This window comes from Jaculus jaculus, chromosome 12, assembly GCF_020740685.1.
Source record: "Jaculus jaculus isolate mJacJac1 chromosome 12, mJacJac1.mat.Y.cur, whole genome shotgun sequence".
Lineage (NCBI taxonomy): Eukaryota > Metazoa > Chordata > Mammalia > Rodentia > Dipodidae > Jaculus > Jaculus jaculus.
In genome coordinates this window covers 66,859,085-66,884,471 of record NC_059113.1, presented here as the reverse complement: position 1 = coordinate 66,884,471, position 25,387 = coordinate 66,859,085, and the positions used below count along the sequence as shown (strand labels likewise).

At 39.6% G+C, this 25,387-nt stretch overlaps 1 protein-coding gene across 1 annotated transcript in view; it reads left to right on the top strand.

Annotated features, from left to right (window-relative positions):
* The first annotated feature begins 945 nt into the window (after positions 1-945).
* LOC101607283 (zinc finger protein 345-like) overlaps positions 946-25,387 on the top strand; it is a 55,552-nt gene continuing 31,110 nt past the window's right edge. Inside the window, exon 1 of the mRNA XM_045130881.1 lies at positions 946-1,109. Within this exon, the coding sequence (XP_044986816.1) occupies positions 1,107-1,109 (3 nt within the window). The 5' untranslated portion in view covers positions 946-1,106. The remainder of the gene's footprint in view (positions 1,110-25,387) is intronic.

Sequence of the window (25,387 nt, the reverse complement as noted above, 5' to 3'; positions counted from 1 at the left end):
CACAAGGTGGCTCATGCATCTGGAGTTCATTTGCAGTGGCTGGAAGCCGTAGCAGACCCATTCTCTCTCTATCTTCCCCTCTCTCAAATAAATAAAATATTTAGAAATGCAAATTAAAATTGTTTTGAGATTTCATCTCAACTATCTGGAATGGCTACCATTGAGAAAAATGGCAACAAGTGGCCAGGATGTGGGGAAAGTGTGTGTGGGGGGGAATTCTTATTGACTGTTGGTGGAAGTGTAAAATGGTGTAGTCACTAAGGAAATTGGTGTTGAAGTTTCTCAAAAAGCTAAAAATAGAATTCAAATGACCCAGTTATACCACCCAAAGAACTCTATCCACAGAAATATGTGAACACCCATGTTCACTGCTGCTGTATTCACAATAGCTAGAAATGGAATCAGCTAATTTATCAACTGATGAATGAATTTGAAAATGTACATACACATAATGCTGTGACAAAAAAAGCTTTAAAAAATCAAGCTCTAAAATCTAGAATTCAGGATGATTAAACGAACTGTAAAATATTACACCCAAGTGAGGTAAATCAGGCTCAGAAAATCACACAGTCTCTGTGGTGTTTTGAATGTGTACTGTCCCCAAAAGCCTCATACTTAATCCCCAATTGTTGGAGCTTTGGGAGGTGGAGCCTTGCTAGGAGAGGTGTGTCACTGGGTGCTGGCTTCCAGAGTTTATAACCCAGTCTTACTTGTCATTATTATCACTAGTTGGGAAGAATATCAATACAACTCATAAATCGATATGACCTTAATTACAATGATAAATGCAAACATCTCTTCCTGAAAAGATCTGTTTCAAATAGTTGTAGTAAGAACTTGTCACTCTGACATCATTCAGCCAGAGATTAACGTGAAAGGTGGGGCCTGAGGCTGCATCCAATCACACACGGAAAGGATGCAGGGGCGGGCTCTCACGAGTGACGAGGCCAATTGTCTCCGAAGCCCAGGATCTTGGACTCCCCTTCAAGCTCCGTGTCTTCCGGTCTGGACGCTCCCTAGGCCCTGCCGCATCTTCTGTCCCCCTGTGACCTGCAGGTGCCTGGGCAGCCGTCAGCGAGGCCGCGGGCCACCACCGAAGCCTGGAGATGGTGAGCGTGCGGGGAGGGCCGCGTGGAGCCGGGAGGAACCGTCTGCAGCCCGAGGCCTCCACGGAGCGCCGTGGAGGCCGCAAGCGCGACTCCCCCGCCTCGGCGCCGGGCCGTGGGCCCCTGCTGCGGGTGGGGCTGCGCAGGGGGATCCCGGGCTTCCGGGCCGGTGGCACCGGGCCGACTAGGGCCCGCCAGAGCCGTCTGGGCAGCCCGGTTCCCGGAGCTGGCCTGGTCCCGGATTGTGGGGATGATGGGAGGCCCGTAGGAGAGATACAGCCCTGGCTCGGGCGGTGGCTCCTGCGGTGGACGGAGGGGTGCTCCTCCCCCGAAGGGCGCCTTGTTCCCCAGAGTCCCTGGTGTGGAGGTCAGGGCTCGGGTCCTTGCGCCCCGCCCCGCGTCCTGCCGGCGGCTGTCCTGATTCCAGCTCCGTGCGTGCATGCTCCAAAGTCAGCACCTTCTCCACAATATTACCACGCACTTATAACCCGTGTCACATTTCAAATAGGTATAGCGTTTTATCACTTTTCTTCACATGCTAGATGGCACTTTTTAAAAAATTCAATTCGTTTGTGAATATTTCACATAAGCAAAGAAGAATCGCTGAATCCCTTGTTTAAAAACAAAACAAACAAACAAAAAACCTCTTGCCTCTGCACCCTTTTGTCTTCTCTAGGTAAATGCGCCTCACCGTATCAATATTTTTGGCTGGGTTTCTCTGGAGACTTCACTTGTTGAGAGGTGTGTCCTCGCCACACTCTCCTCAGCCCTCTCCTGGCGCGGGGTTTCAGAGGCGCATGATGCTAGGGGCGACATCAGCTGCCAAGGTCTGATGTCTGGAGTGTTTAGTGCTTGTGAAGGCCTAGAGAACAGCCTGAGGTTGTGAGGGTACATCCTCAGAGGGACTGGGTGAGGAAGCTGCTGCGTGTCCTGAGATTAAGAGGAATCTCCTAGTATACCTTTTACTAAAAGATACCTGAGCTCTTTCTTTTAATTTTTTGACACTTTCGTACATATATATCATATATTGAAACCCTCCCCTTACCTTCTCTGGGAAGTGTGGGGGTCTAATGAACCCCTCCTCATCCATGATGAAATATTGACAAGCTCATTCGTCTACAGAAAACCACACCCCATATGAGTTCATGAGTTTAGTGCCATGTCTTATCCAGAAGCCAGCATTCCTCAACCCCCTTCCCAGCCTTTTTCCTACATTCTTTCCACCCCCTCTTCTGCAAGATTCCCCGAGTCATAGAGGGGGTTATTTCACGTCATGTTAACGGCTGAGCACACAATAGTCATTTATTCCTGGTGACTGTTAGTTATGCATCTGTGCATGAACGTCTGCCCTTTGCAGAAAGAAACTTCTGTGGTGAGGCTACAAGCAATATCAGTGTGCAGTGGCAGCAGTGGCCTTTTTTAGTTTTTTGATAATAGCTGTTCTATTCTATCAGCTGTTCTGTAGGCTGCAGGAGTTCTGCTGTTGGCTGTATTAAACCCATATTGCTAGTTTGTTAGAATCTAGTCTGCCAAGTAATCACTGGAAGCGTATGCAATAAATTGTTCGTGGAAATAAACAGGGATCTCTACTTTCTATTTTCTTACCATTTAAAATCACTATCTATTCTATAATCCAGGGAGATTTGAATGTTTCCAGTGCCTCTTGCTCCCAGAGTTTAAATATTTATTTTTAAATAATTTTATGTATTTATTTATTACACATACACAAACACACTGAGTGGATGGATGCAACAGGGCCTCTTGCCACTGCAAGTGAACTCGGAATGCATGTGCCACTGTGTGTGGAATCAAACCCACACCAGCAGACTTTACAAGCAAAGACTTGAGCTCTGATCCTTATCTCCACAGTCCCAAGCTTGGAGATGTAAATGCAGTTGAAAGGAAAACATTATACGTGGAACATTGTGTATATTGACAGACTCCTTTCTGTGCCTTATCTCAAGGATTAAAGCCCATGGAAGTACTTGCATGACCGGATAAAACCATTTTCCTCTTCTTGTCCCAGTGTGAGATGAATTAAGTTCAAAGTCACAAGAACTATATGTGTGTTCCCAGTCTTCCTCTCCTGGGGGTGATGCTGGGTATTTGGGATTCTTTCTCCATTATTCTTTCCCAATTTTATGGCATAGTTGCTTAAGATAGGATTCATGCCCAAGTGTTGCTTTAGCTTTTTCTATATCTTTGATGTGGACATTTTCTTGGTTGCCCAGTGTGTAGAACTCAGTTCATTAGTGATTTTCTCCCAGAAGGACTTGAAACTTAAGTAGATGTTTACTCAATTTGTTGAGGAAAACTTGGGAGTTTCTTATTCTATTGTAGGTTCTAGGAATTGAACCCAAAGCCTTGAACATTCTAAGCATGCATTGTACCACTGCACTATCCCATTACCTTTTTTTCGTTTTTGCTTTTTGTTTTTTGGTTTGTTTTCAAGATAGTGTCTCACTCTAGCCCACGCTGACCTGGAATTCACTCTGTAGTCTCAGGGTAGCCTCAAACTCATGCGATCCTCCTACCTCTGCCTCCCAAGTGCTGGGATTAAAGGCATGTGCCACCATACCCAGCTCCCATACCGTTTGATTGGATTGTTTAATTCATTCACATTTTAATTGCATTCTTGTTATAGTTATCTCACTGGGTTCTTGGTGTGGACTTCCCTTGGCTCCCTGGTCCTTGTGATCTTGGTGGAAAGAATTCAAACGAGACATAAACAAAGTTTGCTACAGATTAGTAAAAAGCACACTCAAAGGCTGAAAGTGAGTAATGGCTGTGGTGGTTTGAAGGAAATGCCCTCATTCATATAGGCTCATGTGTTTTGAATATTTGGGCTCTTGCTGGTGGCAATTTTGGAAAGTTGTTGGACCTTTGGGAGGTGAAGCTTTGCTGGAGGTATGTTGCTGTGGGTGGGGTTTGGGTTTTTATAGCCCAACTCTTTCTTGCCAGTGATAGCTTACTCTTACTGTTCCCACTCTGATGGTAATATGTGACAATATGTGATGCACAGTCTCTGCTCCTCCATAATTTCCTTGCTGTGATGAAATTTCACCTCAAAATGGTAAGCTGAAATGAATCCCTTTTTTTTATCATGATCTGATTTTGATCAGGTGTTTTTCCCAGCAAAGAAAAGGTAAGTGCAACACTGGCCCAAGCAACTGTTGCGGTAGAGCACAGTTCCAGTGGGTGACAGTGGAATTCAATGTTAAACTTGATTGCCAGCTGGACTTGGAATCACCTAGGAGACACACCACTGTGCATGTCTGTGAGTATATGTGTGTGTTTGTGTGTTTGTATGTATGTATGTGTGTGTGTGCGCGCACACACACACACACACACACACACACACACACACACACACCTTTTTTTTTTTTTTTTTTTTTTTTGGTTTTTCGAGGTAGGGTCTCACACTAGTCCAGGCTGACCTGGAATTCTGTCCTCTCAGGGTGGCCTTGAACTCACAGTGATCCTCCTATCTCTGCCTCCCGAGTGCTGGGATTAAAGGCGTGTGCCACCACACCCAGCCTGTGAGTATATTTTCAGAGAGATTTAACCAAAGAAGGGAAACCCACTTTGAATCTGGTTGGCACCATGTCATAGGCTAAGTTCCCAAACTGAATCAAAAGGAAAAGGTGAGCCCATTCTTGCCCCTATATACTTCCTTTCTTAGGCTCCTTTTGTCAAGTATTTTGTCATAGTAATGAGAAGAGTAACCAAAACATTGGACAGAGGCCAAAGGGACCATTGTGCAGATCTACATTTTAGGCAGCATTTATATTATTTCTTTAAAAAAAAAAAGACAACTGTGAATTGGCAATCTCCATACTGTGAGCTGATTATAATACCCTTCTGCTACTCTTTTTTGGTCCACCCTCTCCACTTCCAGTGAACCCTTTCTTCTTTTCCACTAGTCTCTCTTCTATTTTGATAAAATGACAGCTGCTGTGAGGTCGTAAATGTAGTCTACACTTTATACCTGGAAAATAGCATTGCAAAGTACTCTTCCCAATCCTTTGACTTTTACATTGTTTCCACCACATCTATGGCAGTGGTCCCACCTCAGAGGATGTGATAGAGATGTCCTGTTTAGTGCTGAACACTCAACTGTCACTACTGATCAGCATTTTGACAAGTCTTGAGTCTCTCCAGTAATTACTGCCATCTGCAAAGAAAAGCTTCTCTAATGAAAAATGAGAACAGCATTAATATATGGGCATAAACATAAATGGAGGGCAGTTTGGTGGGCATAATATATCTGTTTAGCCAAGTATCAGTAGTAGCTCCCCCGCCCCCTAGGGCTTATGACCTCCCCAGCCAATATATTTTTGACTAGGTCTTTAGTACCAGGCATGAATTCCCTAGCTTGGAGCAGGCCTCAAATAAGATCAGAGAACAGTTAGTTATCCCTCTAACAGACATGTCACTACGGCACAAATGGGCACATCTTGCCTGGCTGGCCTGTTCTGTAAGTTGTAGGGTACATTGCTAGTTAAGATTCTTAATGACTTTTCTCCCTCAGTAAGTTACATAGTAATTTCCAGCATTGTGACAACTAATCAGGCTTCCAGCTCAGATGTGGCTCCATTTGTCAGTGTCCTGCAACCAAAGCATGTGGTATCTTCAGCAATAGTCTTATCATTTCTGGTGGACAACAAAGAGCTTTAGCAATAGCCTATATCATTTGCAGGGGAGCCTCAAAGAAGGCCCAACTCACTGGAAGGTTCCTCCTCTGACACAGGGATTCTTCTGTAACAACCCATACACAGCATTATCTCCCTTCATGGGGTACTGCTGCCCAAACTCTCCTTAGGAAAAATTTTTTTAATTAGTTAAGATAGAAGTAGGTTTCCATATGCCTTATTCATAATATCTTTAGTTTTCATTAGCCCTTTCCACACCTCCTTCTCTTCTCCATCCCCTTCCACTGACCCACTTAGACCTTTCCACCACCAGTATTCTGCTGCTTTCCTTATATATCTTCTATCCCCTCCTCTTAAGCATTACCCTCTTCTTCCTCCCTCATGACCCCTTTCTAGCATTCTGGCCTCTACTACTGACTCTTATTCTAATTTACATAAAAATTCATATATGAGAGAGAAAATGTAGCATATGACTTTAATAACCTCGGTTACCTTACTTAGCACAATCTTTTCATAGCTACCCATTTCCTGTAAATTTAATGATTTCAACTTTTTAAAGCTGAATAAGTCTCTGTTATGTATATATATATGACATCTTCATTATCCATTCGTCAGTTGATGGGTATTTAGGCTGATTCCATTTACTATCTATTCTAAATAGAACAGCAATAAACGTGCATGAGCAAGTATCTCTATAATAATATGCAGAGTCCTTAGGGTATATTCCAAGGAGTAAGTATAGCTGGGTCATATGGTAGATCAATTTTTACCTGTCTCACACACCTCCACATTGATTTTCAGAGCACCAGTTTATATTCTTGAAGAAGGGTTCCTTATTATCCACACCCTTGTCTGTCTTCACTGCCATTTGATTTAAAAGTTCATTCCCAGAAGGCTGAAGGTCCTGGCACGCCCATTCTCTCTCTCCCTCTCTCTCTCTTTCCCCCTCGTTTTCTCTCTCTCTGAAAATAAAAAGTAAAAAAATAGAATTAAAGATCAAATGGTGGCTAAGGAGATGGCTTAGTAGTTAAAAGGCACTTGTTTGTAAAACCTGTCAGCCCAGGTTAGATTCACCAATATGCATGTAAAACCAGATGAAGCAAGAGGCTTTGGCAATCCCACACCCTCCCCCCTCTGACCCACATTCTCTTCTCTCTCTTTTTTCTCTGTGTCATAAATAAACAAATAAAAATATTCTTTTGAGTTGGGTGTGGTGGTGTATGCTTTTAATCCCAGCACTCAGGAAGCAGAGGTAGTAGGATTGCTGTGAGTTTGAGGCCACCCTGATACTACATAGTGAATTCCAGGTCAGTGTAGGATGGAATGAGACCCTACCTTGAAAAACCAAATATATATGTGTGTGTGTGTGTGTGTGTGTGTGTGTGTGTGTGTGTGTGTGTGTGTGTATACATACACACACACACACACACACATGCCATCTGTATTTCTTCTTTGAGAACTCAGTATTCAGTTCTATAGCCTATTTTTGGTTGGGTTATTTTGTTTTAGTTTTTTTATATATGCTTTGTTAATATTCTGTCAGATGTATAGCTGGCAAGGATTTTCTCCCATTCTGTAGACTGCTTGTTTGCTCAGTTTAGTGTTCTTTGTTGTACAAAAGCTTTTAATTTTATGAAGTCCTATTGACTTATTATTTGTCTTATTTTCAAAGTGAGTAGATTTCTATTCAGAAAGTCCTTGCCTATGTCTACATGTTAAAATATTTCCCCTACTTTTTTTTCTCTAGCAGTTTTAGAATTTCAGGTCTGATGTTAAAGTCTTTTATCCATTTGGAGTTGATTTTTATTCATGGAGAGAGATAAGGATCTGGTTTCCTTCTACATATAGGTATCCAATTTTTACCAGCAACATTTGTTTTAAGAAGCTGTCTTTTCTTCAGTGAATATTTTTAGCATTTTTGTCAAAAATCAGATCTGCTTGGGTTTATATCTGAATCCTCTTATGTTCCATTGATCTGTGTTTTGTTTGGTTTTGTGCCAGTACCATTCTGTTTTTGTTACTGTGGCTCTGTAATATAATTTGAATCAGCTATGATGATGCCTCCATCCTTTTTCCTCAGGATTGCTTTGGTTTTCTGAGGTTTCTTGAGCTTCCAAATGAATTTCAGTATTTTTTTTTTCTGTTTCAGAGAAGAATGGCATTGAAATTTTAATGGGGATTGTGGTAAATCTGTAGATTGCTTTTGGTAAGATAGACATTTTCACAATATTGATTCTTCCAAGTACATGAGCATGGATGTCTTTCCATTTCCTAGTGTCTTCTTCAATTTCTCTCTCTAGTGTTGTAAAGTTTTTATTGTAGAGATCCTTCATTTCTTTGGTTAGGTCTATTCCAATGAATGAATGAATATATAACAATAATTATAATAATAGTAAAATATATCATTTTTGTTTGTTTCAAGATAGGGTCTCACTGTAGCCCAGGCTGACCTGGAACTCACTCTTTAGACCCAGGTGGGTTTGGAACTCACAGTCATCCTCCTACCTGTGCTTCTTGAGTGCTGGAATTAAAGGCGTATACCACCATGCCTGTTTCCAAGGAATATTTTTGAGGCAATTGTGAATTGGGTTGATTGTGTGATTTCATTCTAAGCACATTTGTTTTTGGAAAGGCTACTGATTTCTGTGTGTTAATTTTGTATATTACTACTTTGCTTAAAATTTTTACCAGCTCTTAAAATTTTTCTTTAGAATCTTATATCTATAACTAAAAAAATAATATGGGGCTGGAGAGATGGCTTAGCAGTTAAGCGCTTGCCTGTGAAGCCTAAGGACCCCGGTTCGAGGCTCGGGTTCCCCAGGTCCCACGTTAGCCAGATGCACAAGGGGGCGCACGCGTCTGGAGTTCGTTTGCAGAGGCTGGAAGCCCTGGCACGCCCATTCTCTCTCTCTCCCGCTATCTGTCTTTCTCTCTGTGTCTGTCGAAAAAAAATAAATAAATAAAAATAATATGACTTCTTCCTTTCCTATTTGGAGCCCTTTTACTTATTTCTCTTGTTTGTTTTTTTTTATTGCTCTGGCTGAGACTTTCAGTACTATAATGAATAAGAGTGGAAAAATTAGACATCCTTGTCTTCTTGATTTTAGTGGAAACACTTCAAGTTTTTTCCAATTTAGTGTGTGTGTGTGTCCTATTTAGTATATAATGGGGTTGTCTTATATACCCTTTATTGTGTTGAGATATGTACCTCCTGTTTCTAGTTTCTGTAGGACTTTTATCATGAAGTGAGGTTGGATTTTGTCAAGTACCTTTTTTGCTGTTATTGAGATGACATGTTTTCTGTCAGTCCATTTATATGGTGCATTACATTTATTGATTTGTATATACTGAACCATCTCTGCATCTCTGGAATAAAACTCACTTGATATTGGTGGATATTTTTGATATGTTCCTGTATTTTGTTATTTTTGCATCTATTTTCATGAGGAAGATTGGTCTATAATTTTCTTTTTTGCTGTATCTTTATCTGGTTTTAGTATCAGGGTTTGTAAAAAGAAGCTTGTTAGTATTTCTTTCTTCCTTTTATATTTTATGAAAAAGTTTGAGAAGCATTGGCATTAGGTGTTCTGTGAGGGCTAGTGGAATTCAGTGAATCCATCTGTGCTGGACTTTTTTAGTTGGGAGATTTTTTTTATACATGTTTACTGGTCCCATTCTTTATTATAGGACTGTTTAAATGGCTTATCTCATCTTGGCTTAATTTTGGTAGGAGATATATATATATCTCATATGTCCTTATAATTTTCTAAATTTCAGTGTTACCTGTTATAATAGTGCCCTTTTCACCACTAATTATATTAATTGATTTGGCTCTTCTCCCTATTTGGGGAAGGGGTTAGTTTCTCTAAGGGTTTATGAATCTTGTTTATCTTTTCAAAGAACCAACTCACTGTTTCATTCTTTTTGTCTTACAAATTTGTAGTTGTATGTCAACACAGTCTCCCCTAGACTCTGTCTTTATCCACTGGGATCTCTTTGATTGAAAGAAAAATAAGTGACTGGTATTTTTCTGCATGAAGCCTGGCCCGAATGTAAACTAGAGGGTAGAGCAAAATGGCCACGTTAATTTTTAATTTAATTAGTTAAATTAAAATTTTCAAATTTAAATTAAGTTAATGAACTTAATTAGAGAGAAAGGGACATATTAATTTTTGTTGATAGTTTTTATTGTTTTTTAAAAATATTTTTCACTATTTATTTGCAAACAGAGGGAGAGAGGCAGATAGAGCACACTCACAAAAGAGAATGGGCATGCCAGGGTCTCTCCCTACTGCAAATGAACTCCAGATGCATCTTTTTTATCATGAACAGACTCAGTATGTCTGTGTCATATGTTGGTACCATCTTTCCTTCATTCTTGCCCCCATTCTGCTGAGGGCCCTCCTAAGTGGGGTTGCTGGTATTCCCCACATTGTGGGAGCAGCAGTCAGTTATTGGGGAGAGGCCGTGCCTGTGCGGATGATGCTCCAATCTGTGGCTCTTAAAATCGTTGTGACCCCCTCTTCTGCAAAATTTACTGAGCTATAGAGGGTGTGTTTTAAGTCTGGTTCTGTAAGGAACTCTTAGGAGCCTCTGGATTTCTGTTTTGGTATGTGTTGAATATCTTCAGCTTCTGCTTTCTTTTCTTTTCTTTTTTTAAATTTTTATTTATTTGTTTGAGAACAACAAAGAGAGAGATAGAATGGGTGTGCCAAGTCCTCTAGCCACTGCAAATGAATTCCAGGTGCATGTGCCCCCTTATGCATCTGGCTTACATGGGTTCTGGGGAATCAAGCCTTGAACCGGGGTCCTTAAGCTTTACAGGCAAGCGCTTAACCGCTAAGCCATCTCCAGCCCAGTGTCTGTTTTCTTTATCCTGGTGTTGATTGTCAGACTCATCATAGAGCAGCACTCTTGCTCATTTCCCCACTTCCTCTGTGATTTCAGATGGGGCTTGACTGAAGTATGAAGGATGGTTTATTTCCTCAGGTCTTGCAACCTTCTAAACAGAACACATTCTCCAATGGAGAGTAAAGCCAGCATAATTTAGGGAGAACTTAAGGGATGTAGCCCCTCTTTTAGCCAAAGACTAATGAGACCTTTACACTGGAGAGCATAATCTTTGTCTCCATAGGATGCTAACCTGCTTCCTAGTTCCTTCCCACTGAGCAGATCTCTTAGGCAATCAGAAACCTGTTGGTTACCTACCAAGTGTGTGTGCCACCATTGCACTGGTGTGTACTTCTTGTCAGGGTGATTGCTTCTGAATAGCTTAGACCCCTGGTTGCTCACACAGTTGTTGGCCACTTTTCCCCAGTTGCTCATGTAGTGCTTTCCAGCACTGATGGGCTGTCTTAGGACTGGCTGTCTTCCAGATCCCAGCCAGGTCTCAGTTCTATGTCAGCAGCATATGGTGTCTTCAACAATAGGGTCTTACCTTTTACCTCAGGAGGATAATCAAGTGCTTTGACAGAAGCCTGCCTTGTTTTGGGTTATCTTGTAGGTCTCTCTGATCAACAGCTCAATGTAGGTAGCACCTATTTCTGGCACTGTGAGTTACCTGTCAGAGCCCCCAAACATTTTAAGGTTAGGCTTCATCCTACCCTTTCCAGGGCCCTTGTTTTTAGACACTCCCCCCTTACTCTTATTGATGGTTATATTTTTTAGTCTACCTTCAGGGATAAAGGTTTTTATGTTACCAGTTCATTTTGGGTTTATTTTTGTGTTTATTCCCCCCCACCACCTCCTCTCCCCCTCTTCCCCAAACCCTTCCATCCCTGTTGTCTGGGTCTCAAGTTGCCTATCAGGTATGCCAGCAACTCAAGCTGATACAGGTTAGGAACTGCAGATGATATGTAGCATTTGTCTTTCTGTGATTGTGTGTGTTCACTGAGAATGATCTATTGGAAGTCCATCCATTTTCCTGCAAATTTCATTGTATCATTTTTTTCTTACTGCTGAGTAAAATTTCCTTGTGTAAATGTACCACAACTTTATTGTCCATTTGTCCAATGATTGGCACCTTGTTTGATTCCAATTCTTCAATATTATAAATTGAGCAGCTTTAAACATAGTTGAGCAAATATCTCTGCAGTGAAGTATTTAGGGTAAATGCCCAGTAAGGGAATGACTGGGTCTGTTGATAGCACTATAGTCATCATTTTCATGAATCTCCATATTGATTTCCATAATTGTTGTGCAAATTTACATTCCCATTAACAGTGAATGAGGATTCCTCTTTCTCCACCATTTGTTGTCATTTGATTTTTTTTTTCTGAGGCAAGCCCAATAGACTGCCCTTTTTTTATGAGAAAGAGAGAGAGAATTTTGGTGCACCAGGGCCTCTCGCAACTGCAGACACATGTGTCATGTTGTGTGCATGTGCAATCTTGTGCTTGTGTTACTTTGTGCATCTGGCTTACATAGGACCTGTAGAGTTGAACATGGGTCCTTACGCTTCAAAGGCAAGCACCTTAGCCACTATGCCATCTCTCTCCAGTCTTCATTTGATTTTTTAATGATTGCCATTCTTAATGGAGTAAGGTGGAATCTCATAGTTGTTTTAATTCGCATTTCCCTGATGGTTAGGAATATTGAACATTTTTTTAAGTGTATGTTAGCCATTTGTATTTCTTCTTAGAACTTCCTGTTTAGTTCACTGCCCAGTTTTTTGAGTGGGTTGTTTGATTTTTTATTTAGTTTTTTGAGTTCTTTGTAGATTCTAAATATTAGGCCTCTGTAAGTGGGATAGCTGGTAAAAAATTTCTCCCATTCTGCGGGTAACCTGTTGGCCCTGCTCATGGTATGTTTGTCTGTGGTAAAGCTTTTTAGCTTCATGAGATTCCATTGGCTGAGTGATTATTTAATTTCCTGGGCTACTGGGCTTTTGTTCAAGAAGGCTTTCCCCATTCCTATATTGTAGAGAGTTCCTCCTATTTTTCTCTTTCAATAGGAAAAGAGTTTCAAGTCTTATATTGACATCTTTAATTCATTTGGATTTGACTTTTATGTACGGTGAGATGAGTGGGTCTAGTTTCATTTTTCTACATATGGCTATCCAATTTATCTAGCACCAGTTGATAAAATGCATCTTTTCTTCAGTCTACATTATTGGCACCTTTGTCAAAGGTCAAATAGCTGTAGTTACTTCAGTTCTGTTCCACTGGTCTATATTTCTGCTTTTATGCCAACACCATAATGTTTAGGTTACTATGGATGTGTAATATGGCTTTAGATCAGTTATGGTGGTACCTCTAGAGGTGCATCTTTTGCTAAGGAAATGTTTGTTGCTTTGTGGCCTGCTGCCATTCCATATGAGTTTTTGAGATCATGTTTTCTATCTCTGTGAAGAATGATGTGGACATTTTTATTGGTATTACATTAAAACTGTATATTGCTTTTGGTAAAATTGCCATTTTCACAATATTAATACTACCTAACCAGAAGCATGGGAGGTCTTTCCATCTTCTCAAGTCCTCCTCAATTTCTTGGGTGTTTTTTATATTTTCATTATATAGGTCTTGCACATCCTTGGTTAGTGTTACTCCAAGGTATTTAATTTTTTGTTGCTATTGAAAATGGGACACCCTCAGTGATTTCTTTCTCTGTATATTTGTCCTTTGTGTATAGAGAGGCTTCTGACTTTATGTGTTGATTTTGTAACCTGACTCTTCACTGAAGGTATTAATTACCTTTAGAAGTTTTGAAGTGGGGAGCCTGGCATGGTGGTGCACACCTTTACTTCCAGCACTTGGGAGACAGAGGGAGTAAGATCGCTTATGTATAGGATTATGTCATCTGCAAATAGGGCTAATTTGACTTCTTCCTTTCCAATTTTACTTATACTTCTGAGAAATGGGTTGGCCCCACTAACTCAGATTCGAAGCATGTTTAAAACTATTTGTCATGCATACCTTATCCTTAGCCAAATTGGCCATTTGCCTCTGGACCGGGAGAGGGAGTATGACAAGCAACATATGGTTTTGGTTCTCTCTCAATTTCTCTCTTGCCTACTATCACTAAAACCTTGTTCCAATACAGTTCTTAGACTTTTGTGAGACAGAGAAAATAATAATAACAAATGAGGAACCACCAGATTTAAGTGGGCTTTACAACAAGTTAAAAATTTATGATTTAACAATATTAATTTAACAGGTAATCTTGGTTTTTTATATCATCAAAATAGTTCAGATTTTTCATTACTAATGAAACCATTTCCAGGTGTGTTATATTATCTCCAGGGTAGTTGTCAAGTTTTACCTGCATTTACAAATCCATCCTTTTAAAATGTACTTCATAGAATTTACAAAAAAATCTGAAATCAACAGGTTATGAAGTCTAAAATTTATTTCACTGACACTGTTTTACTTATGGTGAAAATTACAAACATTGTCTTCAAAATGTTTAATTAAGTTGATAATAAAGAACCACTATTCTGTGGTCAGGGTTTATTTTAGAGGTAGAAGTGAGTGAATAACAATGAAAAAATTTTATGATAAATAGCTCAGATTATAGAATAAGTATCTGTTACATGTAAAATTATATTTTGGTTGGGTACTTTGTAAAACTTGCCACATGTTTGTCAAGTTTGGAATCTTAAGGCTGGTTTATTTTTTTTCTCAATTTTTATTAAACATTTTCCATGATTATAAAAAATATCCCATGATAAAACCCTCCCTCCCCCCCCCTTTTCCCCTTTGAAATTCCATTCTCCATCACATCCACTCCCCATCTCAATAAGTCTCTCCTCTATTTGGATGCCATGATCCTTCATTCCTCTTATGATGGTCTTGTGTAGGTTTATAAACCTCTGTATAATGAATAAAATAAAATTTTCTTAGGAAGGTAAATGTTTTGTAAATCTAATTGTTAACTCTAAACAGTTGATTTATATTTTAAGATATGGCTGTATAGCAAGTATTTATTAAAAAGTTTAATTTGGGGGGCTGGAGAGAAGGCTTAGCGGTTAAGTGCTCGCCTGTGAAGCCTAAGGATCCCGGTTTGAGGCTCGGTTCCCCAGGTCCCATGTTAGCCAGATGCACAAGGGGGCGCACGCATCTGGAGTTCGTTTGCAGAGGCTGGAAGCCCTGGCGTGCCCATTCTCTCTCTCCCTCTATCTGTCTTTCTCTCTGTGTCTGTTGTTCTAAAATAAATAAATAAAAAATGAACAAAATATTTAAAAAAAATAAATAAAAATAAAGAATAAAAAAGTTTAATTTTTTTTTAAAGAGTGTAAAGGAAGAACAGGAAAAATGACAAAACAAGAACACTGGCAAGAACCCATGCACACCTTTCAGTGATAACTCTCAATATCAACGGCCTCAATGCCCCAGCTAAAAGACATGGTCTTGAAGACTGGGTTAAAAAGCAGGATCCTTCTTTTTCTTGCCTCCAAGAAATTTTTCTTTCTATAAAAGGTGGACACTATATTAGCGTAAAAGGATAGAAAATGGTATTTCAAGCAAGTGGGCCTAGGAAACAAGCATGTGTTGCTATCCTTATATGAGACAGAACAGACTTCAAACCAACATTAGTTAGGAAAGGTAAAGAAGGTCACTTTATATTGATAAAAGGAACACTCCAACAGGAGGACATTAGAATTCTAAACATATATGCACCTAAAATGGAGGTTCCCCATTTCATCAAACAAACAGTATTAGACTTAAGGTCATAGATATCACCAAACATAATTATAGGTCGTGACTTCAATACCCCACTCTCATCAATTGACAGGACATCCCAGCAAAAAAAATAAATAAATAAACAAGCATCTGGACATAACAGATATCTACACATCCAAAATACATATTTTTTTCAGCAGCACATGAAACATGCTCTAAATTAGACCATGTATTAGGACACAAGGCAAATCTTTTTTTCCAATTTTTTTAACAACTTCCATGATTATAAAAAAATATCCCATGATAATACCCTCCCTCCCCCCACTTTCCCCTTTGAAACTCCATTCTCCATCATACCCCCTACCCTTCACAATCAGTCTCTCTTTTATTTTGATGTCATGATCTTTCCCTCCTATTAGGATGGTCTTGTGTAGGTAGTGTCAGACACTGTGAGGTCATGGATATCCAGGCCATTTTGTGTCTGGGGGGAGCACATTGTAAGGAGTCCTACCCTTCTTTTGGTTCTTACATTCTTCCCACCACCACTTCCACAGTAGACCCTGAGCCTTGAAAGGTGTGATAGAGATATTGCAGTACTGAGTACTCCTGTCACTTCTTCCCAGCACCATGATGCCTTCTGAGTCATCCCAAGGTCACTGCCATCTGAAAAGAGAAGATTCTCTACCAAAAGTGAGAGTAGCATTAATATAAGGGTGTGAACATTAAGAGAAGTGCTTACTGAGCAGTTTGATAAGCATAGTATATACATTTAGCCAGACAGCAGCAAGTGTTACACCCCCAGGACTCATGAGATTTAAGTTTTCAGTATCAGGGATGTATTCCCTCCCATGGAGCAGGCCTCCAGTCCATTAGAGGGCTGTTGGTTCCCACACAAATCTTAACAAGTACAAAAATATTGAAATAATACCTTGTACTCTTATCTGATTACAATGGGATTAAACTACAAATTAACAGCAAGAGAAGATCTAGATCATTTACAAAATCATGGAAATAGAACAGTCCACTATTCAATGAAGAAATCAAGAAGGAAATAAATTCAAAGAATCAAATGATAATGAGAAGAAGAAGGTAAACCAAAAAATTAGTACATAGGAAGAAATAATAAAGATTAGGGCAGTAATTAATGAGCTAGAAATCAAAAACTCATAAAAGAGTCAATGACAAAGAGTTGGTATTTGAAAAAAGAGTGATAAATTCTTAGTAAATCTGACCAAGAGAGAAGACACAAATCAATAAAATTAGAGATGGAAAAGGTACCATTACAATAGGTATCAAGAAATTCAGAAAATCATATGGTCATACGTTAAGAACATATACTCAGCCAGCCAGGCATGGTGGTGCATGCCATTAATCCTAGTACCAGGGAGGCAAAGGTAGGAGGATCACCATGAGTTCAAGGCCACTCTGAAACTACATAGTGAATTCCAGCTCAGCCTGAGCTAGAGTAAGACCCTACCTTGAAAAACCAAAAAAAAGAAGAACATATGCTCCACTAAGTTTGAACATCTGAAACAAATGGATGATTTCCTAGATTTATATGACTACCAAAATTAAATCATGATATAAACTATATAAATAGACCTATAGCAAGTTTGGCAATCAAAGCAGTTATTAAAAAAAATTCCAGACCCAGGTGGATTCACTGGTGAATTTTACCAGACTTTCATGGAAGAACTAACACGAATGTTTTTCAAACTTTTTCATAAAATTGAAAAGGAAGGAATTCTACCAAACTTCTTCTATGAAGCCAGCATTACCATGATACTAAAACCAGACAAAGACAGAACAAAAAAGAAAACTACAGACCAATCTCCCTCATGAACATAGCTGCAAAAATTCTCAACAAAATGTTGGCAAACAGAATACAAGAATATATTTAAAAGATCATTCACACCTACCAAATAGGCTTTATCCCAGAGGTGCAGGGATGGTTAAACAAATGCAAATCAACTAATTTAATAAGCTATATAAATGTACTGAAGATCACATAATCATCTCAATAGATGCAGAAAAAGCATTTGACAAAATCCAACAACCCTTCATGGTATGTCTTTTAGAAACTGGTAATAGAAGTAACATATCTCAACATAATAAAAGCTATTTATGACAAACCTGCAGCCAACATAATACTAAGTGGGGAAAAACTTGAAGCTTTCCTGCTAAAGTCAGGAACAAAACAAGGGTGTATACTGCCCCCCCCCACACACACACTTTTATTTATTTTAGTACTGGAAGTCTTAGCTCTAGCAGTAAGGCAGTAGACACACATACAAGGGATACAAGTTAGGAAGGAGGAGATTAAATTATTATTTGCAGATGATATGATTCTATACATAGAGGACCTTAAAGACTGTACCAGGAAACTATTAGAGCTGATAAACATTTTTAGCAACATAGCAGAATACAAAATAAACACACAAATCAGTAAGTTTCTTATAAACTAACAACAAACATGCTAAGGATGAAATCAAGGAGTCACTCCCATTCTCAATTACCTTAAAAAAATAATAATAAAGTACCTAGGAATAAACCTAACCAAGCAAGTGAAGGATCTCTACAATGGAAACTTTAACACACAGAGAGAAATTGCAGAAGACACTAGGAAAGGGAAAAATATCCCATATTCTTGGATTGGAAGCATCTATATTGTGAAATGCAAAAAAGCAGCCTTTACATTTAATGCAATCCCTATCAAAATCCCAATGACCTTCTTCACAGAAACAGAAGAAATAATCCTAAAATTCATTTGGAAACACAAAAGAACCTCAAATACTCAAAACTTTTTTTTCTCAAGGTGGAAGTCTTGCTTTAGCCCAGGGTGACCTGGAATTCATTATGTAGTCTCAGGCTGGCCTTGAACTCACAGCAGTCCTTCTACCTCAGCTTCCAGAGTGCTGGGATTAAAGGCATGTGCCACCATGTTCAACACCCAAGACAATTTTGAGCAACAAAAATAAGGCTGGTGGTGAGACTTCTGGTCAAGGTGGTGCCCACCTAACCACACTTTAGCTTCTGAGGTAATAACAGGCAAGATCTGTGGGGTTCCAGGACCAGCAATCTAGCATATCTCCAGTGGGGGAGTGTGGAGGGGCAAAGTAGGGAATCCACTGATTCCCACAGACCTCTCAAGCACCCATCTAAGCCACCATACACCAGACCTGGTTTTCTGCTGTGCTACCTGTGTGCTCTGCAAATTGGGGCCAAGTTCCTGTCACCTTTCCTCCCGCCACCAGGTACCTTCTCTCTGCTACGTGATCTACCAACAGGTCCGTGCCATCCCCTCTTCCCACCCTTCCACCTGCCACCAGGTCTGCATAGTCCCCTCTCCCCACCTTGACACCCACTTCCAAGTCCACACAGCCTCCCATTTCCTCTCCCTGCCAATGGATCTCTGGGTGTCCACCATGGTCATGTTAACTCCTCCCACCTAGCAGACAGGCCTCCATGCCATCAAAAGCCTAATCTAGTCAAACATAAAAGGGAGCATTCAATGAAGACACTTGAAAGGTAAACCACGGCTTCCTCCAGAATTAAATAAGATTCCTACACTGTGATGGGCAGACCACAGTGCAAAAGGAACATCAAACGGAAGGAACCCCAACAAGGTTGCCTATTCCCAAAATGGAAGTCTCTAATCAAAACAAGAGTCAACAGGATCAGAATCCCAAAATGAAGATATGTGATCCTGACCAAGCATTTGGCAGAACTTGCAGCAAATCAACAAAAGACCAACAATTATATGGATGCTGCCCTCGCTAGATTGGACCTACTAGGAAAAAACAACAACAACAACAAAAATAATAAGGAGACTTCAAAACAGAGTTAAGTGGTCTGAAGGATAGCTAGAAAACAAATCTCAATAATAAGCAGGATAAGCTAAATGAAGACATAAATAAATTAGAGGATAAATTCCAAGAAACATTAAGAAAATCAAAAAGGAAATTTGACAGAGGGATTGATGCAGAAAAAAGGTAATAGAAAGTACAAACAAATCGAAGCCTTAAAAAGCAGAGTCAGTCATGTGGAGGACAGAACCTCGGAACTGAAAGACAAGACAGAAACAGTTTTTGAGTACAAAAACTGGAATAAGTTCAGAAATTTTGGTGAACAGAACATGAGGGAACTGTGGAATTTCCTTACATGTCCCAACATTCAAATCATGAGCATACCAGAAGGGGAAGAAATTCAGACCAAAGACATGGAGAACTTATTCAACAAAATCATTGAAGAAAAAATTTCCTCCCCTCTCAAAAGAGTGTGTCCCATTGAGATACAGGAAGCTAACAGAACTCTAAACAGACTGGACCAAAGCAGAAATTATTCAAGACATATTATCATTAAGACTAAACAACAAAAAGAAAGAGAAAGTCCTAAAAGTAGCAAGAGAGAAACAACACATTACATGTAGAGGTAACCCTATAAGAATTGCTTCAGATTTCACAATGGAAACCCTGAAAGCCAGAAGGGCCTAGAATGAAACAGTGCAAAGTCTAAGAAGCTATGGCTTCCAACTGAAACTACCCTACCCAGCAAAAGTATCCCTTCATAATAGATGGTGAAAGAAAAACTTTGTACAATAAAAGCCAGCTCTACAACTATATGAGCACAAAGTCAAACCTACAGAGAATTCTTCAGGGAATTCTTCACACAGAAGAGGCAAACAACCAATCTCAAGAGCCTACAAGATGCAGGCCAAAATAACCAAACCTAGAGAAGGCTCAAAAAACTACAAAGTTCAAGAAAACATAAAACCCCATAAAGCACCACAATATAAAAGGGATTAAATCAAACCTCACCATTATTACCCTAAGCATTAATGGCCTTAATTCACCCATCAAGAGACACAAGTTAACAGGGGGGATCAGAAAAATGGACTCCTCAGTCTGCTGTCTTCAAGAAATCCACCTCACCTCACCATTAAAGACAGACACCTACTCAGGTTGAAAGGGTGGAAAATGATATTCCAAGGTAACATGGAAATAAGAAACAAGCAGGCATTGCTATACTAATATCAGATAAAATAGACTTCAAACCAAAAGTCATCAAAAAGACAAAGAAGGCCACTGTTTACTCATCAAGGGAATGATCAACAAGAGGATATCACAGTCATCAATCTATATGCACCAAATACAGGTGCACCACAATTCATAAAACCAAACCTGCTTTACAGCAAAACAGACATAAAGACTAGCAGCATCATAGTGAGGAACTTCAATACTCCACTGTCATCAGTAGATCATCCAAACAGAAAATCAATAGAGAAGTAAGAGAGCTTAACAATACCATAGATCAACTAGACCTAATGGACATCTACAGAATATTCTACCCCAAATCCACTGGTTACACATTCTTCTAAGCAGCCCTTGGAACATTCTCCAATATAGATCATATATTAGGTCATAAATCTTGCCTCCATATAATCAGGAAAATCAACATAATTTCCTGCATGATGTCAGGCCACAATGTTGTAAAGTTAGAAATTAACAGCCAGAGATGTGTCAGGAACTCCATCAGCTCCTGGAGACTGAAAAACACACTTTTAAAAAATGAAATTGTAAAATTTCTAGAATTGTATGACAATGAGAACACATTGTACCAAAACTTATGGGACACAATGAAGGCAGTCCTCATATAAAAGTGCCTTCATATAAAAGGAGAGATATCCCAAATAATCTAACCATCCATCTAAAGACATTGGAAAAACAAGAAGAATATAACCCAGAGAACTCCAGATGGAAAGAAATAATCAAGATCAGAGCACAAATTTGAATTGGAAACAAGAAAATTGATGAAATAAAGAGCTGGTTTGTTGATAAAATAAACAAGACTGATAAACCTCTGGCCAATTTGATCAAACAAAAAAAAAGCTTCAGATTAACAAAATTAGAAATGAAAAAGGAGAAATCACAACAGACATAAGTGAAGTTGGAAGGATCATCAGGAAGTATTCCAAAACCTTTACTCAATAAAACTGGATCATGTGAAAGAAATGGATAAATTCCTGGACACATACCACCTATTGGAACTAAATCAGAGCAGATTATTTTCCTAAACAAACCTATCACACCCCTCAAGATTGAAAAGGTAATCAAAAACCTCCCTAACAAGAAGAATCCACAACCAGATGGCTCCTCAGCTGAATTTTGTCAAACTTTCATGGAAGAACTGAAACCAATTTAATTCAAAGTGTTCCACATAATCAGCAAACAGTGATGTTCCCCAACTCTTTTTATGAAGTTAGTATCACCCTAGTAATACTAAAACCAGACAGAGATACAAGAAAAGAAAACTATAGGTCTATATCCCTGATGAACTTATTCGCAAAGATCCTGAACAAAATCCTCGCAAACCAAACTCAACAACACATCAAAAGCATTAGCCACCTTGATCAAGTAGGCTTTATCCCAAAAACACAAGTTTGGTTTAATATATGCAAATCTGTCAGTGTAACACACCACATAAATAAGCCTAATCACAAAAACCACATGATCATTTCAATAGATACAGAAAGGGCCTTTGAGAAAATATATCACTTCATGATTAAAAAGACATTGGAGAGAATAGGTATGGATGGTTTATATCTCCATATAACAAAGCACCTAAAGCCCAAGAAATACTTAATTGGGAAAGACTCAAGGAATTCCCACTGAGTTCAGGAACAAGACAGGAGTGCCCACTCTCACCTTTGCTCTTCAGCATAGTACTAGAAGTCCTAGCACAAGCACCAAGACAGGAGAAAGGAATACAAATTGGAAAGGAAGAAGTCAAGTTAGCCCTATTTGCAGACTACTTGATCCTGTACATAAGTGACCCAAAAGACTCTATCTCAAAACTCCTACAGGTAATTAATTTCTTCAGCAAAGTAGTAGGATACAAAGTCAGCACACAAAAAGCAGTGGCCTTTATATATACAAAGTACAAAGATACAGAGAAAAAAAGTGAGCAATACTGTCCCATTTTCAGTAGCACCAAGAAAACAAAATACCTTGCAATAACACTAACCAAAGATGTGAAAGACATATATAATGAAAACATAAAACTGCTCAAGAAAGAAATTGAGAAGATGGAAAGACCTCCCATGTTTCTGGATAGGCAGAATTAACCTTGTGAAAATGGCAGTCCTACCAAAAGCAATATATGGATTTAATGCAATAGCAATAAAAATCCCAACATTATTCTTCACAGAGATAGAAAAAAAAAATCTCAAAATTCATGTGGAATGGCAGCAGGCCTTTGTTATCCAGCATATCCTCAACAAAGGAAACACCTCTGGAGGAATCACCATACCTGATTTAAAGCTCTATTACAAAGCCATAGTAACAAAAATAGCATGCTATTAGCATAAAATAAAAGGAATGTTGACCAACGGAACAAAATTGAAGATCTGGACTTTAGGTCAGGTAACTACAGCTACTTGATCTTCAACAAAGGCTCCGATGACATAGACTGGAGGAAAGACAGCATTTTGAACAAATGGTGCTGGACAAACTGCATGACCATGTGCAGAAAAATGAAATGAGACTCACACATCTTGCCATGCACAAAAATCAAGTCCAGATGGATCAAAGATCTCAATATAAGACCTGAAGCTCTTCTACTACTAGAAGAAAAATTAGGAGAACTCATGATGTAGGAGTGGGGAAGTATATCCTGAACAAAACCCCAGTAGCTCAGGAACTTAAATCAGTCAATGAATGGAATCTCCTGAAGCTGAAGGTTTTGGCACAGAGAAAAATACCATAAGCAGAGCCAAACCCATTGCATGGGAGAAAATTTTTGCCAGTTAGACAACTGACAGAGAGAATCTACAAAGAACACAAAACCTCAACAATAAAATATCAAACAACCCACTCACAAAATTGGGCAGAGAACTGAATAGGGAGTTCTGAGAGGAAGAAATACAAATAGCAAACATACACTTAAGAAAATCTTCAACATTCCTAACCATCAAGGAAATGAGAATTAAAACAATTATGAGATTCAACCTTACCCCAGTAAGTATAGCAAACATTAAAATATCAAGTGAAAAGAAATATTGGCGAGGATGTAGAGATTACAGAAGCCCTCATTCACTGTTGGTGGGATTGTAAGCTGGTATAACCACTATGGACATCAATATGGAGACTCCTAAATAGGTTGAATGTAGAGTTAGCAATAGTCCCAGTGATTCTCTTACTGGGCATTTTCCCTAAAAGTTCCACACCACTGTTCAGAGATACTGGCTCCATCATGTTTTTAGCTGCATAATTTATAATACCTAAGAACTGGAATCAACCTAGGTGCCCATCATTGGACAATTACATAACCAAGATATGGTATATCTACACAATGGCATTCTATTCAGCAGTAAGATAAAATGACACAGTGAAATTTGTAGAAAAATGTTGAATTTAGAACAGATCAAACTCAGCAAACATACAATCACAGGAAGACAATCATGGTTTCACTAACTTTTGGTACCTAATCTGGATCAGCTCAAGCTGCTGACATACCTAATAGACATCTCAAGGCCTGGATAATAGGGAAGGTAGGGCTTGAGGGGAGGAAAAGGGCCAAGGGGAACACAAAACAACTTAAATGGAACTGGTACCATATAATCCTATATCCTGGAAGATAGACTAAAAAGTTTAACCATCAGGACCATAGTGAGAGCACCTGAATCAAAGGGCCTTGGAGATGGTGAGAGGAAGCCTAACCTTAAATTTCTTCATTTGGGGGCTGGAGAGATGGCTTAGCGGTTAAGCGCTTGCCTGTGAAGCCTAAGGACCCCGGTTCGAGGCTCGGTTCCCCAGGTCCCACGTTAGCCAGATGCACAAGGGGGCGCACGCGTCTGGAGTTCGTTTGCAGAGGCTGGAAGCCCTGGCGCGCCCATTCTCTCTCTCTCCCTCTATCTGTCTTTCTCTCTGTGTCTGTCGCTCTCAAATAAATAAATAATTTAAAAATTTAAAAAAAAAAAAAATTTCTTCATTTGTGTGTGTGTGTGTTTGGTTTTGGTTTTTGTTTTCCCTTGGTGTTGGCCTGTGAATCCCAGTACCAGGATGCAGTTTAGCACCCACAATAAACTGTTGATCAGAGAACTACAAGGTTTCCCAAAACAAAACAGACTTCTGTCAGAGCACTTGATTACCCACCAGAGGTTAACGGTAAGATCCTACTGTTGAAGACACCATATGCTGTTGGTAGGGAACATGAGAGACCTGGCTGGAATCTAGAAGAGAGTCAGTCCCCAGACAGTCCGTCTAGTGCTGGAAGATGCTACATGAGCTACTGCAGGAAAGTGGCCAACATCTGCCTGAGCAACTCGAGGTCTAAGCTACTCAGAAGCAAACAACCTGATGTGTTGCTCACACAAGTGCATTAGTGACACATAGCTATGGTGGGTATCCAGCTGCTCTCAGATTGACTAACAGATCCACTCGTTGGAAAGGAACCCATATCTGGAACTGGGAAGCAAGTCAGAATGATACCCACTTGATGATTTTGCTTTCCAATATCAAGCTCCCAATAATATTGGGCTACACAAGGGTCCAAACCCATTAAATTCTTTCTAAACTTATAATGGTTATCCCATTTAACCGGTGCTGACTTCACTCTGTTGGAGAATCTGCTTCTCTTTTTCAGACAGAAACAGGACCTGAGGAGAGAAACAACCCATCACACTTCACCACAGTTCCAGCTGAAACCACAGAGGAACTGGGGAAATAAGCAAGTGTGGTGCTTTCATGGTGAACCTGATATCAGCTCAAGGGTGAAGGAGATAGACACTGAGGACACTTAACACTTACCAAACCAGAGATCCAGAGGCTCCTAAGAGCCCTTCACTGAAGTAGACTTAAAACACATTCAATATGGCTCAGGAAGTTTTGCAGAAGAAGGGGTGGAATGATTGTGAGAGCCACAAGTTCAGATATTATGCACAGAGACATTGCCTCTCCCTCATAACTGATGGCTATCCCTACAATAAACTATATAAAAAATAAGGCTGATG